Consider the following 21,366-nt stretch of genomic DNA (forward strand, 5'->3'; position numbering starts at 1 on the left):
AGACAATGTATTAAGATATCATGGTCAATCGTGTTGCATGCTGTGAATAGGTCTAAGAGGACAAGAATTGACTGCATCTGAGTTTAGTCTAAAGTTGCTAATTATTGTAGTAAGAGCAGTTTCTGTAACACTTCCCCCGGTCCGGTTGGTCGGCAACCCTCCGCCCGGTTCGGTTGGTCCAGGACCCAGACATTCACAACCCCCCATCAATAACCCTCATAACATAACATTGCCAACCGGTGGGCTGATGCAGATCTGGCATCAGCTCACACACCAGCTTATTATTATTTACTGCCAGTTATGTTTATTATGTTTATTGTCTGTGTTGTCGTTGTTGTCTCCACTTTGTTAGACTTGTGTTCCCCTGTCTGTGTTTTGTAAATATGTTTTAGTCTGGTTGTTTAATTGTTATTGTTTTCCCAGTGTGCTCTCTGTTCTGTTGTTTCTGTCTACCACACCTGTGTCCTGTTTGTAATTACCCTCTGTGTCTATCAGTGTCTGTATATTAGGTGTTGTGGGCCAGCAGTCCCTTGCGGGTTCATTGTTAAATGTTACCTATGTTTGTCAGTCGTGTATTGTTCCTGTCTTGTAAAGTAAACTCATCACCACGTCGACTTCTGTCTCATCTATCATCGTTATTTACTCTGCCACCTGGGTTCACCATGCCGAAGAAGCATAATCGTAACAGTTTCAGTGCTATGGTATGTTCTGAAGCCTGATTGAAATTCCTTCAGGATGTTTATTTCTTTAAGCCTTTCACTACCACACTACAGAAGGTTAACCCTTTCACTCGGAAAAAATAAACAACGCACATCCTCCGTTCCTTGGTGCTGAGCCAAACTGTAAAAACAGTAGTACATAGAACAAAGCGGGCCTCGCAACTCACGTTTGATGCTCCAAGGTGTTTTAATTGACCTTCGTCTTTTTCAAGTATAACCGTCTGTAGTGTGGTAGTGAAAGGGTTAACCTTATGTAGTCCTTATTGTGGTCCTCGACCATAGCAGCTTCTATCTTAATAATACGATAGATTCTTAACCCTTTGAGTGCCACATACGTGTTATGTCGTTATTTCATGCCCCCCGTTGAGTGCCACAGACGCGAATTGTCGTTTTTTTATTTGTTATTAGCGATCTGAATTCATATTTCATCAACCGAGTCTCCCGTTGGTACAGCAGCCCCTCTAGGAGCTCCGATGGGAAAATACCACCCCCTATCGTTTATCCCTGTGTAACTGCAGGCCATTCGATTATACTGGTGGATCTGTGGAGGGGGAGCCTCCTCGCTCCACTATGCTGGCGAGGGATCTGATGAAGAGGGAAGTGATCGCGAGATGCAAAGCAGCCAGGAATATATATTTACAGCAGCCAATAATCAATCAATAAACGCGATCGATATTTGGAATGGCGATCAGGAATTGGAATAATCTTTTTGGAGAACATCTGATCTCTCTGAATCTATGTTACCAGTTTTAGGATAATCAGAGCTGTATTCACTGAGATAACAGCGTGTCCTGTATGTGTATACGTGTGTGTGTGTGTGTGTGCTGTTGAGGAAATGAGATAATCGAATTCTCAGCTCGCTTCTATAGCGTGCATAAGTACACATATACTATCGATAATCTAGCGTTTATTTGAAAACTATTCATAAATAGGCCGACAAATGACAACGTGTCTAGTGTATTCGAGAATATTCCAATAAATGCCGTTTATGAGGGAATCTTTCTATTTTCCGAAAATTTTCGAGAAAACGATAGCTTTTCGAAATGCTATAAAAAGGATATGAACCGATTAAAAAACAATCAGTTTTGACAATGTTGACTGCAAACAAGTTATTGATAAGCGACGGGCAGATTAGACACATAGCCATAATTTAAAACATAGATTATGCGTTTTTAACGCTATCATTGAAGTGGATGCTGGCATCCAAGGACATTAATCAACGTTATGGCTGGCACTGAAACTGTTAATGATCTACCTTAATCTGGGAAGATGCCTGTTAGAAGCGATGTGTTTATAATCTTTAGGACATGATTTGAGTGTGTTATGCGTTATTTATTAAATGTATGTATCCATACCCTGGCCAGCTGCTGCTGGATCTCCTCCCTCTCCTCCTCAGTCATGGAGCTGTTTAGCTCTGATAGCATCTCCTCCTCAGCCTCAAACACACCTGAAACAACACACACACACACACACACACACACACACACACACACACACACACACACACACACACACACACACACACACACACACACACACACACACACACACACACACACACACACACACACGCACACACACACACACACACAAACAGAATGAGATGCTGGAAAGAGGGAGAGTGAGAGACAGAGAGAGAAAGAGAGAGGGGGAAGAGAGACACAGAGAGATAGAGAGAGACAGACAAAAAGAGGGAGAGACAGACAGAGACAGAAAGAGACAGACAGACAGAGTGTGAAGTCCCATATGAAGTCTCACTCTGCAATAAAAACTCCAAAACAAGAAATATAAAAAATTAAGTTGTGGGTTATTTTAATTGATAGGTACGTGTGATTGCTCACTTTGGACAATTGAACTTTGGGTCCTACTAATCACCCCAAAGTACCAGAAAATACCCTAAAGTACCCCGAAATACCCCAAAGTACCCCAAAATACCCCAAAGCATACCCCACAATACCCCAAAGTACCCTAAAATACCCCAAAGTATACCCCAAAATACCCCAAAGTACCAGAAAATACCCCAAAGTACCCCAAAATACCCCAAATACCCTAAAATACCACAAAATACCCCAAAGTATACCCCAAAGTACTAGAAAATACCCCAAAGTACCCCAAAGTATACCCCAAAGTACCAGAAAATACCCCAAAGTACCCCAAAATACCCCCAAAATACCCCAAAGTATACCCCAAAATTCCCCAAAGTACCAGAAAATACCCCAAAGTACCCCAAAAGTACCTCCCCAGTGATATGGACCCTATGCATACAGGCCAAACAGGTCCACTGATGATGCGGTCTCCCAAGTACTGCACAGCACCCTCTCTCACCTAGACCGCCAGAAGGGGGGCTATGTGAGACTGCTGTTCATTGACTACAGCTCAGCGTTCAACACCATAGTCCCCACCAGACTGGTGGACAAGCTGATCGAGCTGGGTCTGAGCTCCGCTCTGAGCGCCTGGATACTGGACTTTCTGAGTGAAAGGCCCCAGGCGGTCAGGGTGGGGGGTCAGACCTCCAACACCATCACCCTGAGTATCGGGTCCCCCCAGGGCTTTGTCCTGAGCCCCCTGCTGTATTCACTATACACACATGACTGTTTGGCCAAGTTCAGCTCCAACTCCATAGTGAAGTTTGCGGACGACACAGTGGTGGTGGGGCTGATCTCTGACAACGACGAGAAGGCCTACCGGGAGGAGGTTGAGGTACTGGAACGCTGGTGCCAGGACAACAGCCTGCTCCTGAACATTGGTAAAACCAAGGAGCTGATCATGGATTTTAGGAGAAAACAGCAGGGGACACACACACCACTGAGGATAAACGGGGCTACCGTGGACAGGGTGAGCAGCTTCAAGTACCTGGGGGTCCACATCTCAGAGGATCTGACATAGACAACACACATAGACTCAGTCGTAAAAAAGGCGAAGCAGCGCCTCTACCACCTGAGACAGTTAAGGAAGTTCAGAGTATCGGGGAAGATACTCCAGTCCTTCTACTCCGGAGCTGTAGAGAGCATCCTGACTGGAAAAATCACTGCATGGTATGGAAACAGCACGGCACAGGACAAGAAGGCCCTACAGAGAGTGGTACGCTCAGCCGAGCGTACTACGGGTATTGCACTACCACCCCTGCAGGTCCTATATAACAACAAGAGGTGCAAATCCAGAGCCTGCAGAATAATGAAAGACCCTCACCACCCCAACAACAGCCTGTTCAAGCTGCTGCGGCCAGGCAAACGCCTGCGAACACCAGCAACTAGGACAGAGAGACTTCGGCTCAGCTTCTTCCCCCAGGCCATCAGAGCCTTGAACACTGAACTCTCCACACTCCACACACAAGCACACATGAGCACACACACAACACACACACACACTGTACACGCTCACACACTAGCAGCCACTTTAACATGAACACACACACTCATGCTGCACACGCTCACACTTATGGTCACTTTACAAAATGAAAGGTCACTTTAAAAAATAGTATAGTATAACTTGAGATTGTATAATATAGCATTGTATAGCAGTGTACATAAAGACCCAGTGCCTCATCCGTAGCTAACAGTATATTGCACTATCACAGGACCTAGCATGTCTTACCATGCTCTTGTAAAAACTCATGTACATATACCGATATGCCCTACTTTGATTACTTGTATTATTGCACAAATGTCGTTCGCATCCTATTGGATTCTTACTATTGTATTATTGTATCATGCACAATCGTACCAGAAAATACCCCAAAGTACCCCAAAATACCCCAAAGTATACCCCAAAGTACCCCAAAATACCCCAAAGTACCCCAAAATACCCCAAAGTACCAGAAAATACCCCAAAGTACCCCAAAGTACACCCCAAAGTACCAGAAAATACCCCAAAGTACCCCAAAATACCCCAAAGTACCCCAAAGTATACCCTAAAATACCAAAAGTATCACGAAATACCCCAAAGAACCTCAAAGTTCCCCAAAGTATACCTCAATGTACCACAAAATACTGGCTCAGAGGTAGAGCAGGTCAACTAATGATCATATGGTCAATGGTTTGGTCATTGGTTTGAATCCCAGCTCCTTCTGTTGACATGCCGAAGTGTCCTTGGGCAAGACACTAAACCCCAAATTGCTCCCAATGAGTCTGGCTGCCATTGCTCTGTGGGTGCATGTGTGAATTTGTGAAGGACAGGCAATTATAAAGCTCTTTGTGCAGGTAGGAAAGCGCTATATGTGCAGTCCATTTCCCATTCCCAAAGTACCACATATTTTCTAAACAAATGTTTATTTTAATATATTATAATCTCCAAATGAAATAACATCTGTATTTCTGTATATAACATTTGTTAAAAAAAATTATACTGTTCTGTTATTATTGTTGTTGATGTTGTGTTGTTATTGTTGAAAATTGAAAATAAAAAGATTTGATCAACATTTCTTTTATACTGTTTGTTCAGTGTTCAATACAGATGTTATTACATTTGGAGATTATATATTAAAATAAACATTTGTTTTGAAAATATGTGGTAGTTTGGGAATGGGAAATGGACTGCACATATAGCGCTTTCCTACCTGCACAAAGAGCTTTATAATTGCCTCTCCTTCACCAATTCACACATGCACTCACAGAGCAATGGCAGCCAGACTCATTGGGAGCAATTTGGGGTTCAGTGTCTTGCCCAAGGACACTTCGGCATGTGAACAGAAGGAGCTGGGATTCAAACCAATGACCAAACCATTGGCCATATGATCATTAGTTGACCCAGGGCCCCGTTCCCCGTACCTGGATAACTGAGTTAGCCGGATAATTTCCTGTCTAGTCTGACTTAAGCCGGACCTTCCTGTTCCCCGACGCGCGATTGTCCAAATCACCATGACAACAGATCAAAAAGTTTGAGCCTGGTCGAGAGCAGGGTTAACTTCAGTTAGCCGGATGAACCATGGCCACGCCCCCGCAAATAAATGACAGCTCGCTTCCTGAAATGATTCTCACAGTCTAGATCCCATTTATACCATTCTGAATTATGTTTCTGTGCTTCGTTTTCCTAGAGGGGGCTTTTGAAATGTATAATAATAGAACTAAATGCTGATAATAAATCATATTGAGCCTATAGATTTACTTTGTCCTAAATAAAATAATGCACGTCATATACGGCGCTCGGAGTCGCGATACACGCTGCATGTGGTTATTTTAATAACGGCGCATTGCAAATGTGAATCCCGCGGGGATATTTTTAATGAATGAAACCTATCGGCCGTTTGGCTCTGATTAGTTTCGTATATTCTCCGCTGTAGATTTGCTTAACGGAGCGCCCGGATTGTGTTTCATTCAAGCATAAAATTGAAGTGTCTCTGCGTGGATTGTGGTTTTTGTGTGATATTGTAACTGGGATTAAAATGTCTGATGAGATGCGCTGTTTGACGGATTTGAGAAATTGAATGAGCCGTTGACGTCACATTAATGCATTTGAGAATAAAGAGATAAAACTTCATTTTTTGGTAAGAAAAATATTCTAAACACGGGTCTCTCGTCCATTAATGCATAAACAATGAGTATATCCCATCTGGCACAGTGGCGCAGCGGCTAGTGCTGAATCCTGGCAACCGGGCGACCGGTGTTCGAAACCCCGCGTTTCCAATATAATTTTTTTGGAATATAATATTAATGATTATACGCAAAAGTAGCCTAGTTTTAAGTTAAAATATTATAAATCTACATGCATTGAGGATGTCATTCTTTATATAGCTCTCAACGTGCACCAAATTGAATTATTCCTACATTGCAAAAAGAAGGAAAAGACTAGGAGAAGTGGGATTCGAACCCGGGCCGCCTGTGTGAAAGTCAAAAGCAGACACCGTTACACCACAGTGCAGATAAGTAAAACATCCACCATACATCAATCAATGGGTAAGAGAGCCGTATCCTTATTCTGTATAACAGTTTAACTAATTATTTTCGCTAGCAAGATCTCATTTGATTATCCATTCCATAAACCTACTGCCAGCAGGCAAGTTTAAAGAAATATAATCTGATTGATTGGGGTAATGAGGGACTTAAAATTTGCCTATAGATAACGCATTTAACTTGTCGGCGAGGCGATTGAGCCGTACTGCAATCTGTTAATAAAGTTTTAAATCAATTAATCAATCAATGCCGTTAGAAAATCAGGATCTCTGCTATCGATACGTGCTGGCTTTTCAACTGAAGCGGCCGCGCGCACTTATCCTGGGTCTCAAGTCTGGTTCGAGTTAACGAGACTGAATCCACCTTCGAGGAACAGGAAAATCCCGGCTTCAAACATCGGGTTAACTGAATCTGGATAATGGGACTCTTGATCGACTTAGTTGAACCAGGTACGGGGAATAGGGCCCAGTGCTCTACCTCTGAGCCAGTATTTTGTGGTACATTGAGGTATACTTTGGGGAACTTTGAGGTTATTTGGGGTATTTCGTGATACTTTTGGTATTTTAGGGTATACTTTGGGGTATTTTGGGGTACTTTGGGGTATTTTCTGGTACTTTGGGGTATTTTGGGGTATACTTTGGGGTATTTTGGGGTACTTTGGAGTCTTTTCTGGTACTTTGGGGTATTTGGGGGTATTTTAGGGTACTTTGGGGTATTTTGGGGTACTTTGGGGTATTTTCTGGTACTTTGGGGTATTTTGGTGTATACTTTGGGGTATTTTGGGGTACTTTGGGGTATTTTCTGGTACTTTGGGGTATACTTTGGGGTATTTTGGGGTACTTTGGGGTATTTTAGGGTACTTTGTGGTATTTTGGGGTACTTTGGGGTATTTTCTCGTACTTTTTTAGGGTACTTTGGGGTATACTTTGGGGTATTTTGGGGTACTTTGGGGTATTTTAGGGTACTTTGTGGTATTTTGGGGTACTTTGGGGTATTTTGGGGTATACTTTGGGGTATTTTGGGGTACTCTGGGGTATTTTCTTGTACTTTGGGGTATTTTGGGGTATTTTCTTGTACTTTGGGGTATTTTAGGGTATTTTGGGGTACTTTGGGGTATTTTCTGGTACTTTGGGGTATACTTTGGGGGTATTTTAGGGTATTTTGAGGCATTTTGGGGTATAACTTGGGGTATTTTCTGGTACTTTGGGGTATACTTTGGGGTATTTTGGGGTACTTTGGGGTATTTTAGGGTACTTTGTGGTATTTTGGGGTACTTTGGGGTATTTTCTCGTACTTTGGGGTATTTTGGGGTATACTTTGGGGTACTCTGGGGTATTTTAGGGTACTTTGGGGTATTTTGGGGTATTTTCTCGTACTTTGGGGTATTTTAGGGTATTTTGGGGTACTTTGGGGTATTTTCTGGTACTTTGGGGTATTTTGGGGTATACTTTGCGGTATTCTGGGGTATTTTAGGGTACTTTGGGGTATTTTGGGGTACTTTGGGGTATTTTCTCGTATTTTGGGGTACTTTGGGGTATTTTCTGGTACTTTGGGGTATTTTCTGGTACTTTGGGGTATTTTGGGGTATTTTGGGGTATTTTCTGGTACTTTGGGGTATACTTTGGGGTATTTTGGGGTATTTTCTGGTACTTTGAGGCATTTTGGGGTATACCTTGGCGTATTTTGGGGTATTTTAGGGTACTTTGGGGTATTTTGAGGTACTTTGGGGTATTTTGGGGTATACTTTGGGGTATTTTGGGGTACTTTGGGGTCTTTTCTGGTACTTTGGGGTATTTGGGGGTATTTTGGGGTACTTTGGGGTATTTTGGGGTATACTTTGGGGTATTTTCTGGTACTTTGGGGTATTTTAGGGTACTTTGGGGTATTTTGGGGTACTTTGGGGTATTTTCTCGTACTTTGGGGTATACTTTGGGGTATTTTGGGGTACTTTGGGGTAGGGATGCCCCGATCACGTTTTTTTGCCACCGATACCGATCACCGATCGTCGTGAGCCATATCGGCCGATACCGATCCGATACCGATTGTTTTTGATTAAAAAGAAATTAAAAATTATTTTATATAAAAAGTTTTTTTTTTTTTATAAAATATATATATTATATAATTAGACTTGTACTTGTATTATCTGCGAGACATCGCCACCACGCAACAAGTCAAAATGCTCACTATCTGCAAACAGCTCCACTGTCTGTGTGTACTCTAGTAGCCCAGCTCCAAAAAGGATTCTCCGGCGCTGCAGCGGGACCCCATTGGTAACGTTAAGTGCTTTGGTCATTTCACATTCAGCAAGCCCTCAGCTCGAATACGCATTAAATCAATGTTATAAGACATTGATATCAAGAGCTATCTGTAGCTACTGCTAGCCGGCTAGATGACGTTAAGACAGAACTTTAGTTCAATGGGACATTTCGTTTTGAACAGTAACAGACTCGAGCAGAGGAGCCGCACCTCTTTGTTTACAAACTCTACACGGGGGCGGGCGGGGCTAGGGAGGAGGAGCAGCGGCAGTTTGCAGGTCGTGTGTGTCTGAGACAGACAGCGAGTGAGAGCTTCGCTTGATCGGTTTCCGCTATCGGCGAATATGACTAATTATCGGAATTCACAGATTGCATATTTATACTGAGTATCGGCCGATAACGATCGGTGGCCGATCGATCGGGGCATCCCTACTTTGGGGTATTATAGGGTACTTTGGGGTATTTTCTCATACTTTGGGGTATTTTGGGGTATTTTGGGGTACTTTGGGGTATTTTCTGGTACTTTGGGGTATTTTGGGGTATACTTTGGGGTATTTTGGGGTACTTTGGGGTATTTTAGGGTACTTTGAGGCATTTTGGGGTATAACTTGGGGTATTTTAGGGTACTTTGGGGTATTTTGGGGTACTTTGGGGTATTTTCTGGTACTTTGGGGTATTTTGGGGTATACTTTGGGGTATTTTGGGGTATTTTCTGGTACTTTGGTGTATTTTGGGGTATTTTGGGGTACCTTGGGGTATTTTAGGGTACTTTGGGGTATTTTGGGGTACTTTGGGGTATTTTCTCGTACTTTGGGGTATTTTGGGGTATACTTTGGGGTATTTTAGGGTACTTTGGGGTATACTTTGGGGTATTTTGGGGTATACTTTGGGGTATTTTGGGGTACTTTGGGGTCTTTTCTGGTACTTTGGGGTATTTTAGGGTATTTGGGGGTATTTTGTGGTATTTTGGGGTATACTTTGGGGTATTTGCTGGTACTTTGGGGTCTTTTCTGGTACTTTGGGGTATTTGGGGGTATTTTGGGGTATACTTTGGGGTATTCTCTGGTACTTTGGGGTATTTTGGGGTATACTTTGGGGTATTTTGGGGTACTTTGGGGTATTTTAGGGTACTTTGGGGTATTTTGGGGTACTTTGGGGTATTTTCTCGTACTTTGGGGTATTTTGGGGTATACTTTGGGGTATTTTGGGGTACTTTGGGGGTATTTTAGGGTACTTTGGGGTATTTTCTCATACTTTGGGGTATTTTGGGGTATTTTCTGGTACTTTGGGGTATACTTTGGGGTATACTTTGGGGTATTTTGGGGTACTTCTGGGTATTTTAGGGTACTTTGAGGCATTTTGGGGTATACCTTGGGGTATTTCGGGGTATTTTAGGGTACTTTGGGGTATTTTGGGGTACTTTGGGGTATTTTCTGGTACTTTGGGGTATACTTTGGGGTATTTTGGGGTACTTTGGGGTATTTTCTGGTACTTTGGGGTATTTTGGGGTATACTTTGGGGTACTTTGGGGTATTTTAGGGTACTTTGGGGTATACTTTGGGGTACTTTGGGGTATTTTCTCGTACTTTGGGGTATTTTGGGGTATACTTTGGGGTATTTTAGGGTACTTTGGGGTATTTTGGGGTACTTTGGGGTATTTTGGGGTATGCTTTGGGGTATTTGCTGGTACTTTGGGGGTATTTTCTGGTACTTTGGGGGTATTTTGGGGTATACTTTGGGGTATTTTGGGGTACTTTGGGGTATTTTAGGGTACTTTGGGGTATTTTGGGGTACTTTGGGGTATTTTCTCGTACTTTGGGGTATTTTGGGGTATACTTTGGGGTACTTTGGGGGTATTTTAGGGTACTTTGGGGTATTTTCTCATACTTTGGGGTATTTTGGGGTACGTTGGGGTATTTTATGGTACTTTGGGGTATTTTGGGGTATACTTTGGGGTATTTTGGGGTATTTTCAGGCATTTTGGGGTATACCTTGGGGTATTTTAGTGTACTTTGGGGTATTTTGGGGTACTTTGGGGTATTTTCTGGTACTTTGGGGTATTTTGGGGTATACTTTGGGGTATTTTGGGGTACTTTGGGGTATTTCCTGGTACTTTGGGGTATTTTGGGGTATACTTTACTTATACTTATACTTATACTAGCGGTTGATAACGCTAGCCAAGTTAGCTGTACACACATACACAGTGGGCCAGTTGTAGGGGTGTAACAATGCATCGCAATGCATCGATCCTACTTTGCAATATTTACAAAACATGACATTGTTTTCGAACTCTAGCCATGGGGAAATGTTTAGCCAATTCACGTTCAATTTGTATGTCTTCCCTCCGGCTCCAGTGGGTGTAGCTTAGCTAGCTACAGTGGCTACATTGGGTGCTACAGTGGGTGTAGCCTCGCTAGCTTGGCCAACTTCGCTAGCATGCTGGCTAGCGTCAGTATCTTGGTTAACGTTAACGTTAACCATCACCTCTGTAACATGAGCTGCCTCGCCTGACTTCTCATTCTCCGGTATCTTTCGCGCAAAATAAAAATTAATGGGCTTCGACATGGCTGTATTATTGTTTGACTCAGACAGTGACGCAGCCGCTGATCATTACTTTCGGTTTCCAGTCGCGTGACCACAGGAAACTACTGTGATTGGAACGTTTATGCGGCTGTGAACTGTGGGACTTGTAGTTTTTTTAACGATTCTCGCAGCGGAGAAAAAAAAGGACGAATGAGAGGCTGTACTCTGCACTCGCTGGCCCCACTTGCACGCCGTGCGAGTACTTGATTTTGCATGTTCGCACGCACATATTTTTAGGGGCATATGCAAGCAATATGGTCGCACTGTAGAGCCCTGTTTGGGGTACTTTGGGGGTATTTTCTGGTACTTTGGGGTATTGTGGGGTATTTTATGATATTTTTGGGTATTTTGGGGTAATTTGGGGTATTTTCTGGTACTTTGGGGTATTTTGGGGTACTTTGGGGTATTTTATGGTACTTTGGGGTATTTTGGGGTATACTTTGGGATACTTTGGGGTATTTTGGGGTATACTTTGGGGTATTTTGGGGTACTTTGGGGTGATTAGTAGGACCCGCTGTTAATGACGTTCCAAGGTTCCATCGCCTTAGGGACATTGATTCCTATCAGGAGATCGATGTCTGCATCAATTTCATCCAACTGGATTCCACGGAGATCTGGCCACTTTCCCAGATCATTTTGGGTACAGTAGGTATGTTCTCCTTTGAAACAGGGATCCTATCCTGGGTGTAAACCCTCGGTAGGTTAAGGTAGGTGGTTCCCTCTAGATTGCTAATTTCCAATCATGTTAGTGCATAGCAATTAACAGGTCTCTCCTGCCCCATTGTTCTCAGGAGAATCTCCGTTTTCCGTCCTTTAGCCTGAAGCCGCTTCATGAGGTTCTCTGTGCAGAACGTGGCTGAGCTGCCGGGGTCCAGGAACACATACTATAGGCAGGCATGCGTTCTTCATGGGACGAGGCTGCACTCCGTGCAGCCAAAGATTTTAGCAGAAGCGCGTGCACGCACATGCACGGCACGCGCGTGCACACAGCAATGCGCTGCACTCGCCACCTGGGCTACTTTGCATATCAATAGCGCCGGTCGTCAGGTGTGTTAAATACGTTCTCAGATACATTCACACCTAACTTGTGAATGATATGTGTTACATTCCATTCGTAGAGGCAATTAGGCACTGTCTTTAGTCTGTGCTCAAGCAAGGGGACATTTATGCGCATGCGCGGGAGCACGCGTGCACGTGGAGTCATTAGCGTGCGTGCAATCAGAGTTGATATCAGGAACGCACCGCTGACTATAGGTTAAGACAGACTTATTCCCCTTCGGCACTTTGACTGGGACAGGCACCATTGCCAGCATGCACCGGCCCCTGACTGATGTTTCACTGGTTTGGGTGGGAGTAACCTTTTGTTGAGGTTCCAGGTCTGAGGTTTCCATCCTTTCGATGTGTAACATGTTTGGGTGCCTCCTTTGACATTTCTGACATGTCAGCCCTTTTTTTTTTATCCTTGTTTAGATGTCAGCGAAGTGCCGAGACTGCTGCTGAAGCAGAGATAATGGCAAAGATGGCAGCAAGTGTGTATGTTGAAACGTTGTGTTGCTGCTATTTCTTGGCCAGGTCTCCTTTGTAAAAGAGATCCTGGATCTCAATTGGGACAAACCTGGTTAAATAAAAAATATATAATAATGTTAAAGTCACTTATTGCAACCCGCAGGGGGAAAATGGGAGATTGTACCCGAAAAATTTATGAAATAATGGCTTTGCTGGAGGAGGGAGGAAACACTCCTCCTAACACCACTCCTAAATTAATAAAATAATCATGCTCAAGCACAGGTGTCACCGGAGGACATTCCACAGCAGGATCAAGGACCTCCTCAATCTCTTCAGCATGCAAAAAGGCAGCAAGCGAAAAAGCAGCTTTATTAACCCGTGCAGCAGCATTAAAGGCCAAACATGACCTACAACTTAAAACGTTGGAATTGAAATAAAAAATGGAAAGGATGGAGCTGGAAACAGAGATAGCAGCTCTGATTGGCTGACAGCCTATAGATGTAACATACTACCCAGAGTTCTAATTGGCTGACAGCCCATAGATGTAACATACTACCCAGAGTTCTAATTGGCTGACAGCCTATACAGTAGATGCAACATATTACCCAGAGCTCTGACCAGCAGTCTGTCAGTGATGTAATCTGTGGCTGCGGGCAGTAGCACTAATTCGGATTAGCCTGGCTGGATTAACTAGATTTAACTCCACATACAATACTGCACTCACTGTGTATCCACACTCAAAAACTGCAAAACACACACACGCACGCACACACACACACACACACACACACACACACACACACACACACACACACACATTTAGATGCTGACTCAGTACTACAATGAAATGTTAAATGTCAGCAGATTTGGTAACTTCCTTCTTCCCTGTAACCCTACAGACAGGAGGCGATGTCAGAGCATCAAAGATGTTGGTTTAAGAAATAACAGTGGTAGTGTTACACAGTGGGATTGTTACCGCTGTGCTGCAGTCATATATATTAATAGAAAAATTAAATAAAAATGTAATTTAATTAAAAATAATCTAACCCTAACTAACCTTACTGTCATGCACTTGTCCTAATAAACTAACCTACACTGTAGCACTCAACACTTTGATGAACATTGTTACTCAGCTGATAGAGCTGTGCCCTTCCTGATGACTTGTCATACATAACGTGTAAGTCGCTTTGGATAAAAGCGTTCAGCTAAATGACTAAATGTAAATGTAAATAGAGGACAGACCCAGCAGGTGAGAGGACAGGTGAGAGGACAGACAGCAGGTGAGAGGACAGACAGCAGGTGAGAGGACAGACAGCAGGTGAGAGGACAGACAGCAGGTGAGAGGACAGACAGCAGGTGAGAGGACAGACAGCAGGTGAGAGGACAGACAGCAGGTGAGAGGACAGACAGCAGGTGAGAGGACAGACCCAGCAGGTGAGAGGACAGGTGAGAGGACAGACAGCAGGTGAGAGGACAGAACCAACAGGTGAGAGGACAGACAGCAGGTGAGAGGACAGACAACAGGTGAGAGGACAGACATCAGGTGAGAGGACAGACAGCAGGTGAGAGGACAGACAGCAGGTGAGAGGACAGACAGCAGGTGAGAGGACAGACATCAGGTGAGAGGACAGACAGCAGGTGAGAGGACAGACCCAGCAGGTGAGAGGACAGACAGCAGGTGAGAGGACAGACAGCAGGTGAGAGGACAGACAGCAGGTGAGAGGACAGACATCAGGTGAGAGGACAGACATCAGGTGAGAGGACAGACAGCAGGTGAGAGGACAGACAGCAGGTGAGAGGACAGACATCAGGTGAGAGGACAGACAGCAGGTGAGAGGACAGGCGCAGCCGAGGTGTTCTAAACGCAGTGAAGGTAAATTATTTTGCGACAATGACATAGCTATGTATGTATAGCTATACATTATCCCGCTTATTACAGGGCTAACTTACTAACAATATACCCAATTCATTTTACACCATCGACAAGACGAGATCAAATGCAGACGCAGTTGTTCTGTTGCTCCTCTGTCATCGCCGGCAGGTGTGTGGTGGACTTGATTGCACCTGATGTAGTGCAGCTGTGCATAATGGTAAAGCTTAGCTTTCGTGACTGCGATCAAAATGCTTGATTGTGATTGGTCAATAGCGCTCTGTTGCCCCTAACAGCGGTCATTATTGCGCGTTGCCCCTAACAGCGGTGAATTATCGAGAAATAATTGACCGCTGTTAGGGGCAACTGAACGCTATTGACCAATCACAATCAAGCATTTCGATGAATGTTAAAACGCCATGTAATAAACTATATTATTGTCATTCGTTTAATGTAAAGTCAGTCTTACATTGGCACTACTTTAACGTTGCATTTACCCATGATCCATTGCTGTATTAGACCCATGTGCCAGTATAACTTTTGTAAAGTAATGAAGCGCAAATGTAAAGTTAATCAATACACAATGAAACAATATATTTATCTATATCACATGTCAAAACTACTTTAATAAAACAAGATTTCCGTTTTTCATTTCTACTCATTCATCCAAAACAAGATGGCAATTCTACAATTCATGCACTGGGAGAAGGTCAGTGAATACCACGATCACAACACCAGAGGGAGCTCCACAAATCATGTGAAACCCAGATTCGGCTCAAACAAGGGACTAAACACGTTTTGCAATTATGCCACATCAATGTGGAACGCCCTACCCAAAGCTGTAAAGGAATGTGAATCACTACCCACTTTCAAAAACACTCTCAAAGAACACCTACAAGAGACTGCAATTCGAAACTGGCCCCTACAAATGTCCTAACCCAGTTGTACAGTAAAGACCAAGTATGGCTTTGTCAGTATTCCAATGTACAGTGTGTGTCCCCCTACCCAACCCCCCCCCCCCCACCTCCAATGTACAGCCCCACCCAACCTACCCAACCTCCTCCAATGTACAGATTCTATGTCAAATGTATGTCAGTATTCCAATGTACAGTGTACAGTGTCCCCCCCCTACCCAACCCCCCCCCCCCCCACCTCCAATGTACAGCCCCACCCAACCCCCACCTCCAATGTACAGCCCCACCCAACCCCACCTCCTCCAATGTACAGATTCTATGTCAAATGTATGTCAGTATTCCAATGTACAGTGTACAGTGTGTCCCCTACCCAACCCCCCCCACCTCCAATGTACAGCCCCACCCCACCTACCCAACCTCCTCCAATGTACAGTTTCTATGTCAAGTGTATATACACTCTTTTTCTGGATTTCTTTGTATCACAAACAGTAGCCTACTGTATTTGCACATCTGGTATGTCATAAATGTATAGATGTAGCAGTACTGTCTATATGTATGTCGTGTGTGTCATATGATGAATTGAAAATGGGGGACCCTGATGTAAACAAGACGAAAGTCTTTCTCTGGTCTGCATCCCCTTAACAATTGTATGTATTGAGCTGTACTGTACTGTACCCATTCTGCAATCTGTTAATAAACTTTTCAATCAATCAATTCATTCAATCAATCAATCAATCAATTTCAATCAATCAGAATTGAGCTCATAGCACAGATTTGGAGTTGATAGAATGGACATTGCTGTTCTTAGGAAATGTTGCACATGGTGGAAATAATGGAAATGAACATTTCTAACATTAACATTTAGTGTATGTTTAAAGTTGATACATTGAGACATGGTAGAATTTCACTTTATATTACAGCAGTATCCGTTTTTAACATTACAATTAGTGTCCGACACTATAGACACATGTTAAAAAGTCAAAGTCATTTGTCATTTTCCAATTTGTGCAAGACATACAGAAAAATTCAATTACGTGCCCCCCTTCCCACGGTGTATATAGAAAGAGACAATAAACACAAAAGTAACATAGAACACAATATACAACACACAGGACTATGTACAATATAAACAGTACCTACAATTAAATTAATGAATGAATTAAATAAGAGGTAAAAGAGAACTTAGTGTAAATATTCCTTAATTTGTGTCAACGTTATAAAAATCCTATTGTATTCAACAAATTAATTATGATACACCACAATGTGCCCTTTCTATCTATTCTAAATCTATGGCCTTGCGATTCCACGGCTGCGCAGTGCCGACAAGAGCAGGCGTTCCATCTCCTCTACAGAAACACTGACACTTCCATTCATTTAATGCAGGGATGTACACAGCATTTCACTTTCAACCAGGTATCTGATTATTTTTTTTTTTTTTTCACTTTTTTGTTTATTATACTTTTTTGAGGACATAGACATTATAAGTATATGTCTGTATATATACATTGTTGTATTGTCATTGTCCACATAGAACAGATAACAACATTAAACAGAAGAAAATAAAATAAAAAAATAAAAAACAAGAAAAAATAAAACAGAGTTCAAAAGTAAATAATAATACAAACAAACACTGACTTGGTCGCTCGACAGTCGTCTCAAACGTATATACATAGTATATCAAATATATAGCACATGTTTAGGTACCCAAATATGCTTCTCCAATGTATATCCGGTATATCAAATAACTCACGTTGAATTAACGTTCACACAGATGAATACCAACAAGCAGCATACAAATTGTTATTCTGGAATAGTATGGAACTGTACATCATCCACAAGTACAAGGAATGAACCCCACGTTTTCTTGAACATAGATGAAGAACCTCTCAGAGTGCATCTTATCTTTTCAAGTTTGATAAAGTATAGTATGTCTCTAATCCAGTGAAGGTGAGTGGGGGGAGCAGCGGACTTCCATTTAAACAGAATCAGCCGCCTGGCCAGTAGAGTGGTAAATGCCACAATGTGTGCTTTGTGCTTTGAAAGTGATAACATAGGTGGGGAGTATCCAAAAAGCGCTGTCAATACATTTGGTTCAAGATTTGTCTCAATACTTCCCGAGATGGTTTCAAAAATATTTGTCCAATACCTGTGCAAGAAGGGGCATGTCCAAAACATGTGAGTATATGTGGCTGGGGCCGAATGACATCTATCACATATAGGATCGATATCTTCATACATTTTGGCTAATCTGACTTTCGTCAGGTGTACTCGATGAACAATTTTGCATTGTATCAGCCCGTGTCTTGCACAAATAGAAGAAGAATGAACAAGACGTAGAATGTCAACCCAAATGTCATCCGAGATCTCCTCCTCTAAATCCTCCTCCCATTTACTTTTAATATTGTGTATTGTGGTTGGACATAAGGAGAGAATGAGATTGTACATAGTCGATATCATGCCCTTGATGGAAGACATCGGGGTTAAAAAGGAGTCGATGGGTGTTACCTCTGGAAGGTTGGGAAATATAGGGTTAATGCTACAGACATAGCTACGAATCTGTAGATACCGAAAGAAATGTCGGCTATGGATTGAATATTTCTCTGATAATTGCTGAAAGGAGGCAAAAACATTATCTATATATAGGTCACCTAGTGTTTTAATACCTAGTGAGGCCCATAAGGAGAATGCTCCATCCATCAATGAGGGGTGAAATAAAGGGTTAGCTGCTATCGGGGCCAAGTGGGATAGAGTTTTAAACCCAAAGTGGCGTCTGAATTGATTCCAAATTCTGAATGTAGTTTTAACGATTATATTTTTGAAGTAGGGGGCCAATGGAGAACTAATGGGGGCATGTATAAGACCGGTTAGTGAAGCAGGTTTGACAGATGAGGCTTCGATGTCAACCCACATAGGGCACACCAGAGGTTTGTCTGACTGTAGCCATTGCTGTATGATTCTGAGATTGGCTGCCCAATAGTAGGCTCTGAAGTTAGGTAGAGCCATGCCACCCAGAGATCTACTCCTTTGTAATAGAGCTTTACTAATTCTGGGAACTTTGTTATTCCAAATAAATTTGGACACTAGGCTGTCAATTTTTTGAAAGAATGAGTGGGGAAGAAAGATAGGCAGGCACTGGACAAGATAAGAAAACCTTGGGAGAGAGTTCATCTTAACGCAATTGATACGTGCAGCAAGAGAGAGAGGTAATAATGACCAACGTTCAAAATCTTCCTGAAATCGAGTCAGTAGAGAGCCAAAATTAAATTTGAATAGGTCCCCAAATGTATCCCTAATTTGGATACCGAGATATTTGAAGCCATGGGGGGAAATTTTCAATGGGAAGTTATGCAGTGGATAACTTCGAGCTTCTGCATTCAATGGAAGAAGTTCACTTTTGTCTAAATTTAGTTTATACCCTGAAATACGGCCAAATCGGGTGAATATGTCAAGTGCAGCTGGAATAGATGTGGAGATGTCAGACACGTATAGAAGCAGGTCATCTGCATATAGGGAGGTCCTCTGTTCAACACCCCCTCTGATTATACCTTTTATACGAAGGTCTGATCGAAGTGCGATGGCCAACGGTTCAATGGCAACATCGAACAGGAGTGGGCTCAAATTGCAACCCTGTCTCGTGGAGCGGTGTAGATGGAACTGTGCTGAACGTGTGTTGTTAGTCCTTACTGAGGCAGTGGGAGAGGTGTAAAGTAATTTCACCCAAGCTACAAAGTTATCCCCCAGTCCAAACTTTTTCAATGTGTCGAAAAGATATCCCCACTCCACACGGTCAAAAGCTTTGGCCGCATCTAGTGAGATGACAGCCTCCGGGCTAGTTGTGGAGGAAGGGCTATATATGACATTAAAGAGACGTCTAATGTTGGAAAATGAATATCTATTCTGGATAAAACCTGTTTGGTCTGGAGATATGATAGTGGGAAGGACAGGTTCTAAGCGCATAGCTAAGAGCTTTGATAGAAGCTTTAAATCTACCGTCAACTGACTGACAGGACGATAACTTCCACAGGATAGGGGGTCTTTATCTTTTTTTAGCAACAGAGAAATCGAGGCTTGAGTAAGGGATGGGGGTAACTTAAGTGACCTAAATGAATCTGCATACATGTCAATTAAAATGGGTGCCAATTTATCAAAGAATTTCCTGTAGAACTCTATAGGGTAACCATCTAGCCCCGGACACTTCCCTGTTTGCATAGAGTAGGCGGCCTCTCTGAGCTCATCTATCGTGACTGGTCCCTCCAGCCCTGTGGCAGCCTCCGGGTTTATCTGTGGTATATCCAATGAATTAAAAAAAGTATCATAGGCAGAAGGGTCAGAGGTTTGTTCAGATGTATATAAGGAGGAATAAAAGTTTTTAAATTCTTCATTAATTAGCTTGGGATCCGTAGTTAAACCATTGGTTGTCTGGATTTGAGGGATCTGATGTGAGGCAGAGGCCTGTCGTAACTTATGGGCCAATAATTTATTAGACTTGTCTCCATGCTCATAGTACGTCTGTCTGGATTTAATCAGTAGATCCTCCACGTAAGCAGAGGAGAGGACATCAAATTTAGCTTGGAGGGAGAGACGTTCTTTATAGACATCCGGGGATGGTTGAGTAGCATGTATGTTATCTAATTGACTAATCTGCTTAGTCAAGTCACTCATCTGTCTTTTTCTATCCTTCCTTTCATAGGCGCTATATGAGATTATCTCACCCCTCAGATATGCCTTCAATGTCTCCCATAGTAAAGATGCTGAAATCTCAGGGGTCTTATTGGTCGATATAAAAAAATCAATTTGGTTGTGTATGAAATTAACGAAATTCTCATTTGACAATAAACGGCAATTTAGGTATCTGATTAATTTAATGTAGCAATTAGTAGTTCACCCAGTCCTTGGGTACATACAGGTTTTGACCGGCAGATAGCAGCGACGAGGCAGCTCAGCAGAGAGCAGCTGAGCTCTCCCGTTTTTTCAAAACCCAATGTTGACAGCTATGGTTCAAACATGAAGGCCATTTTCAACCAATCAGAAAGGTTGAACGAGTCACTCCACATCCTGCTCAAAATCTCAGAAAGCCACCATCTTCAAATACCTCGCATGAGCCATTTAGCAACATAGCATTTTTTTTCAGCAAGAAACAAAGTGCAATAAACAAAAACGGATACATTCACTGTGTGTTCTGCCTCATTTGTTGATGATTTGTTGATGAAACAAAACTAACATCAACACAATTGACCACCAAGAGCGGAGTTTAGTCTCACAAAAAGATCGCCGATTTTGTTAGCTTACGTGCTAACGTGATTGGGATATGCCATTATAACACTATCAAGTTCAAGTTTCAAGTTTCTTTAATAGTTGTCATACAGAAGTACAGAATACTTTTGTACAAAATGCTTCTTACTGTTGCGCTCCAGAGACTGTGCATGACAAGATAAGTATGAAATAAAAACATAGTAAAAATTAGAAGTAAAAAAAGAGGTCACAGTGTTCAGTTTAGACATATGTACAATGTTCGTAGACGTAGTTACCATACAATATACAATACTGTGCAGTGTACTAATATACAATACTATATAGTGCAAGGCATAAATGGACGAGGTGCAGTTTAGGTACAATTCACAGTAGGTGTAC

General features: G+C 42.6%; 1 protein-coding gene across 2 annotated transcripts in view; it reads right to left on the reverse strand.

Moving 5' to 3' along the window:
- The window catches only part of tpd52l1 (tpd52 like 1), a 66,878-nt gene that overhangs the window by 21,759 nt on the left and 23,753 nt on the right, over window positions 1-21,366 (reverse strand). For both annotated transcript variants that reach the window (XM_084313883.1, XM_084313884.1), the window contains one exon: window positions 2,075-2,166. In XM_084313883.1, coding sequence (XP_084170009.1) covers window positions 2,075-2,166 — 92 coding nt within the window. The remainder of the gene's footprint in view (window positions 1-2,074; window positions 2,167-21,366) is intronic.

The sequence above is a fragment of the Notolepis coatsorum genome (assembly GCF_963971535.1).
Source record: "Notolepis coatsorum genome assembly, chromosome: 5".
NCBI lineage: Eukaryota > Metazoa > Chordata > Actinopteri > Aulopiformes > Paralepididae > Notolepis > Notolepis coatsorum.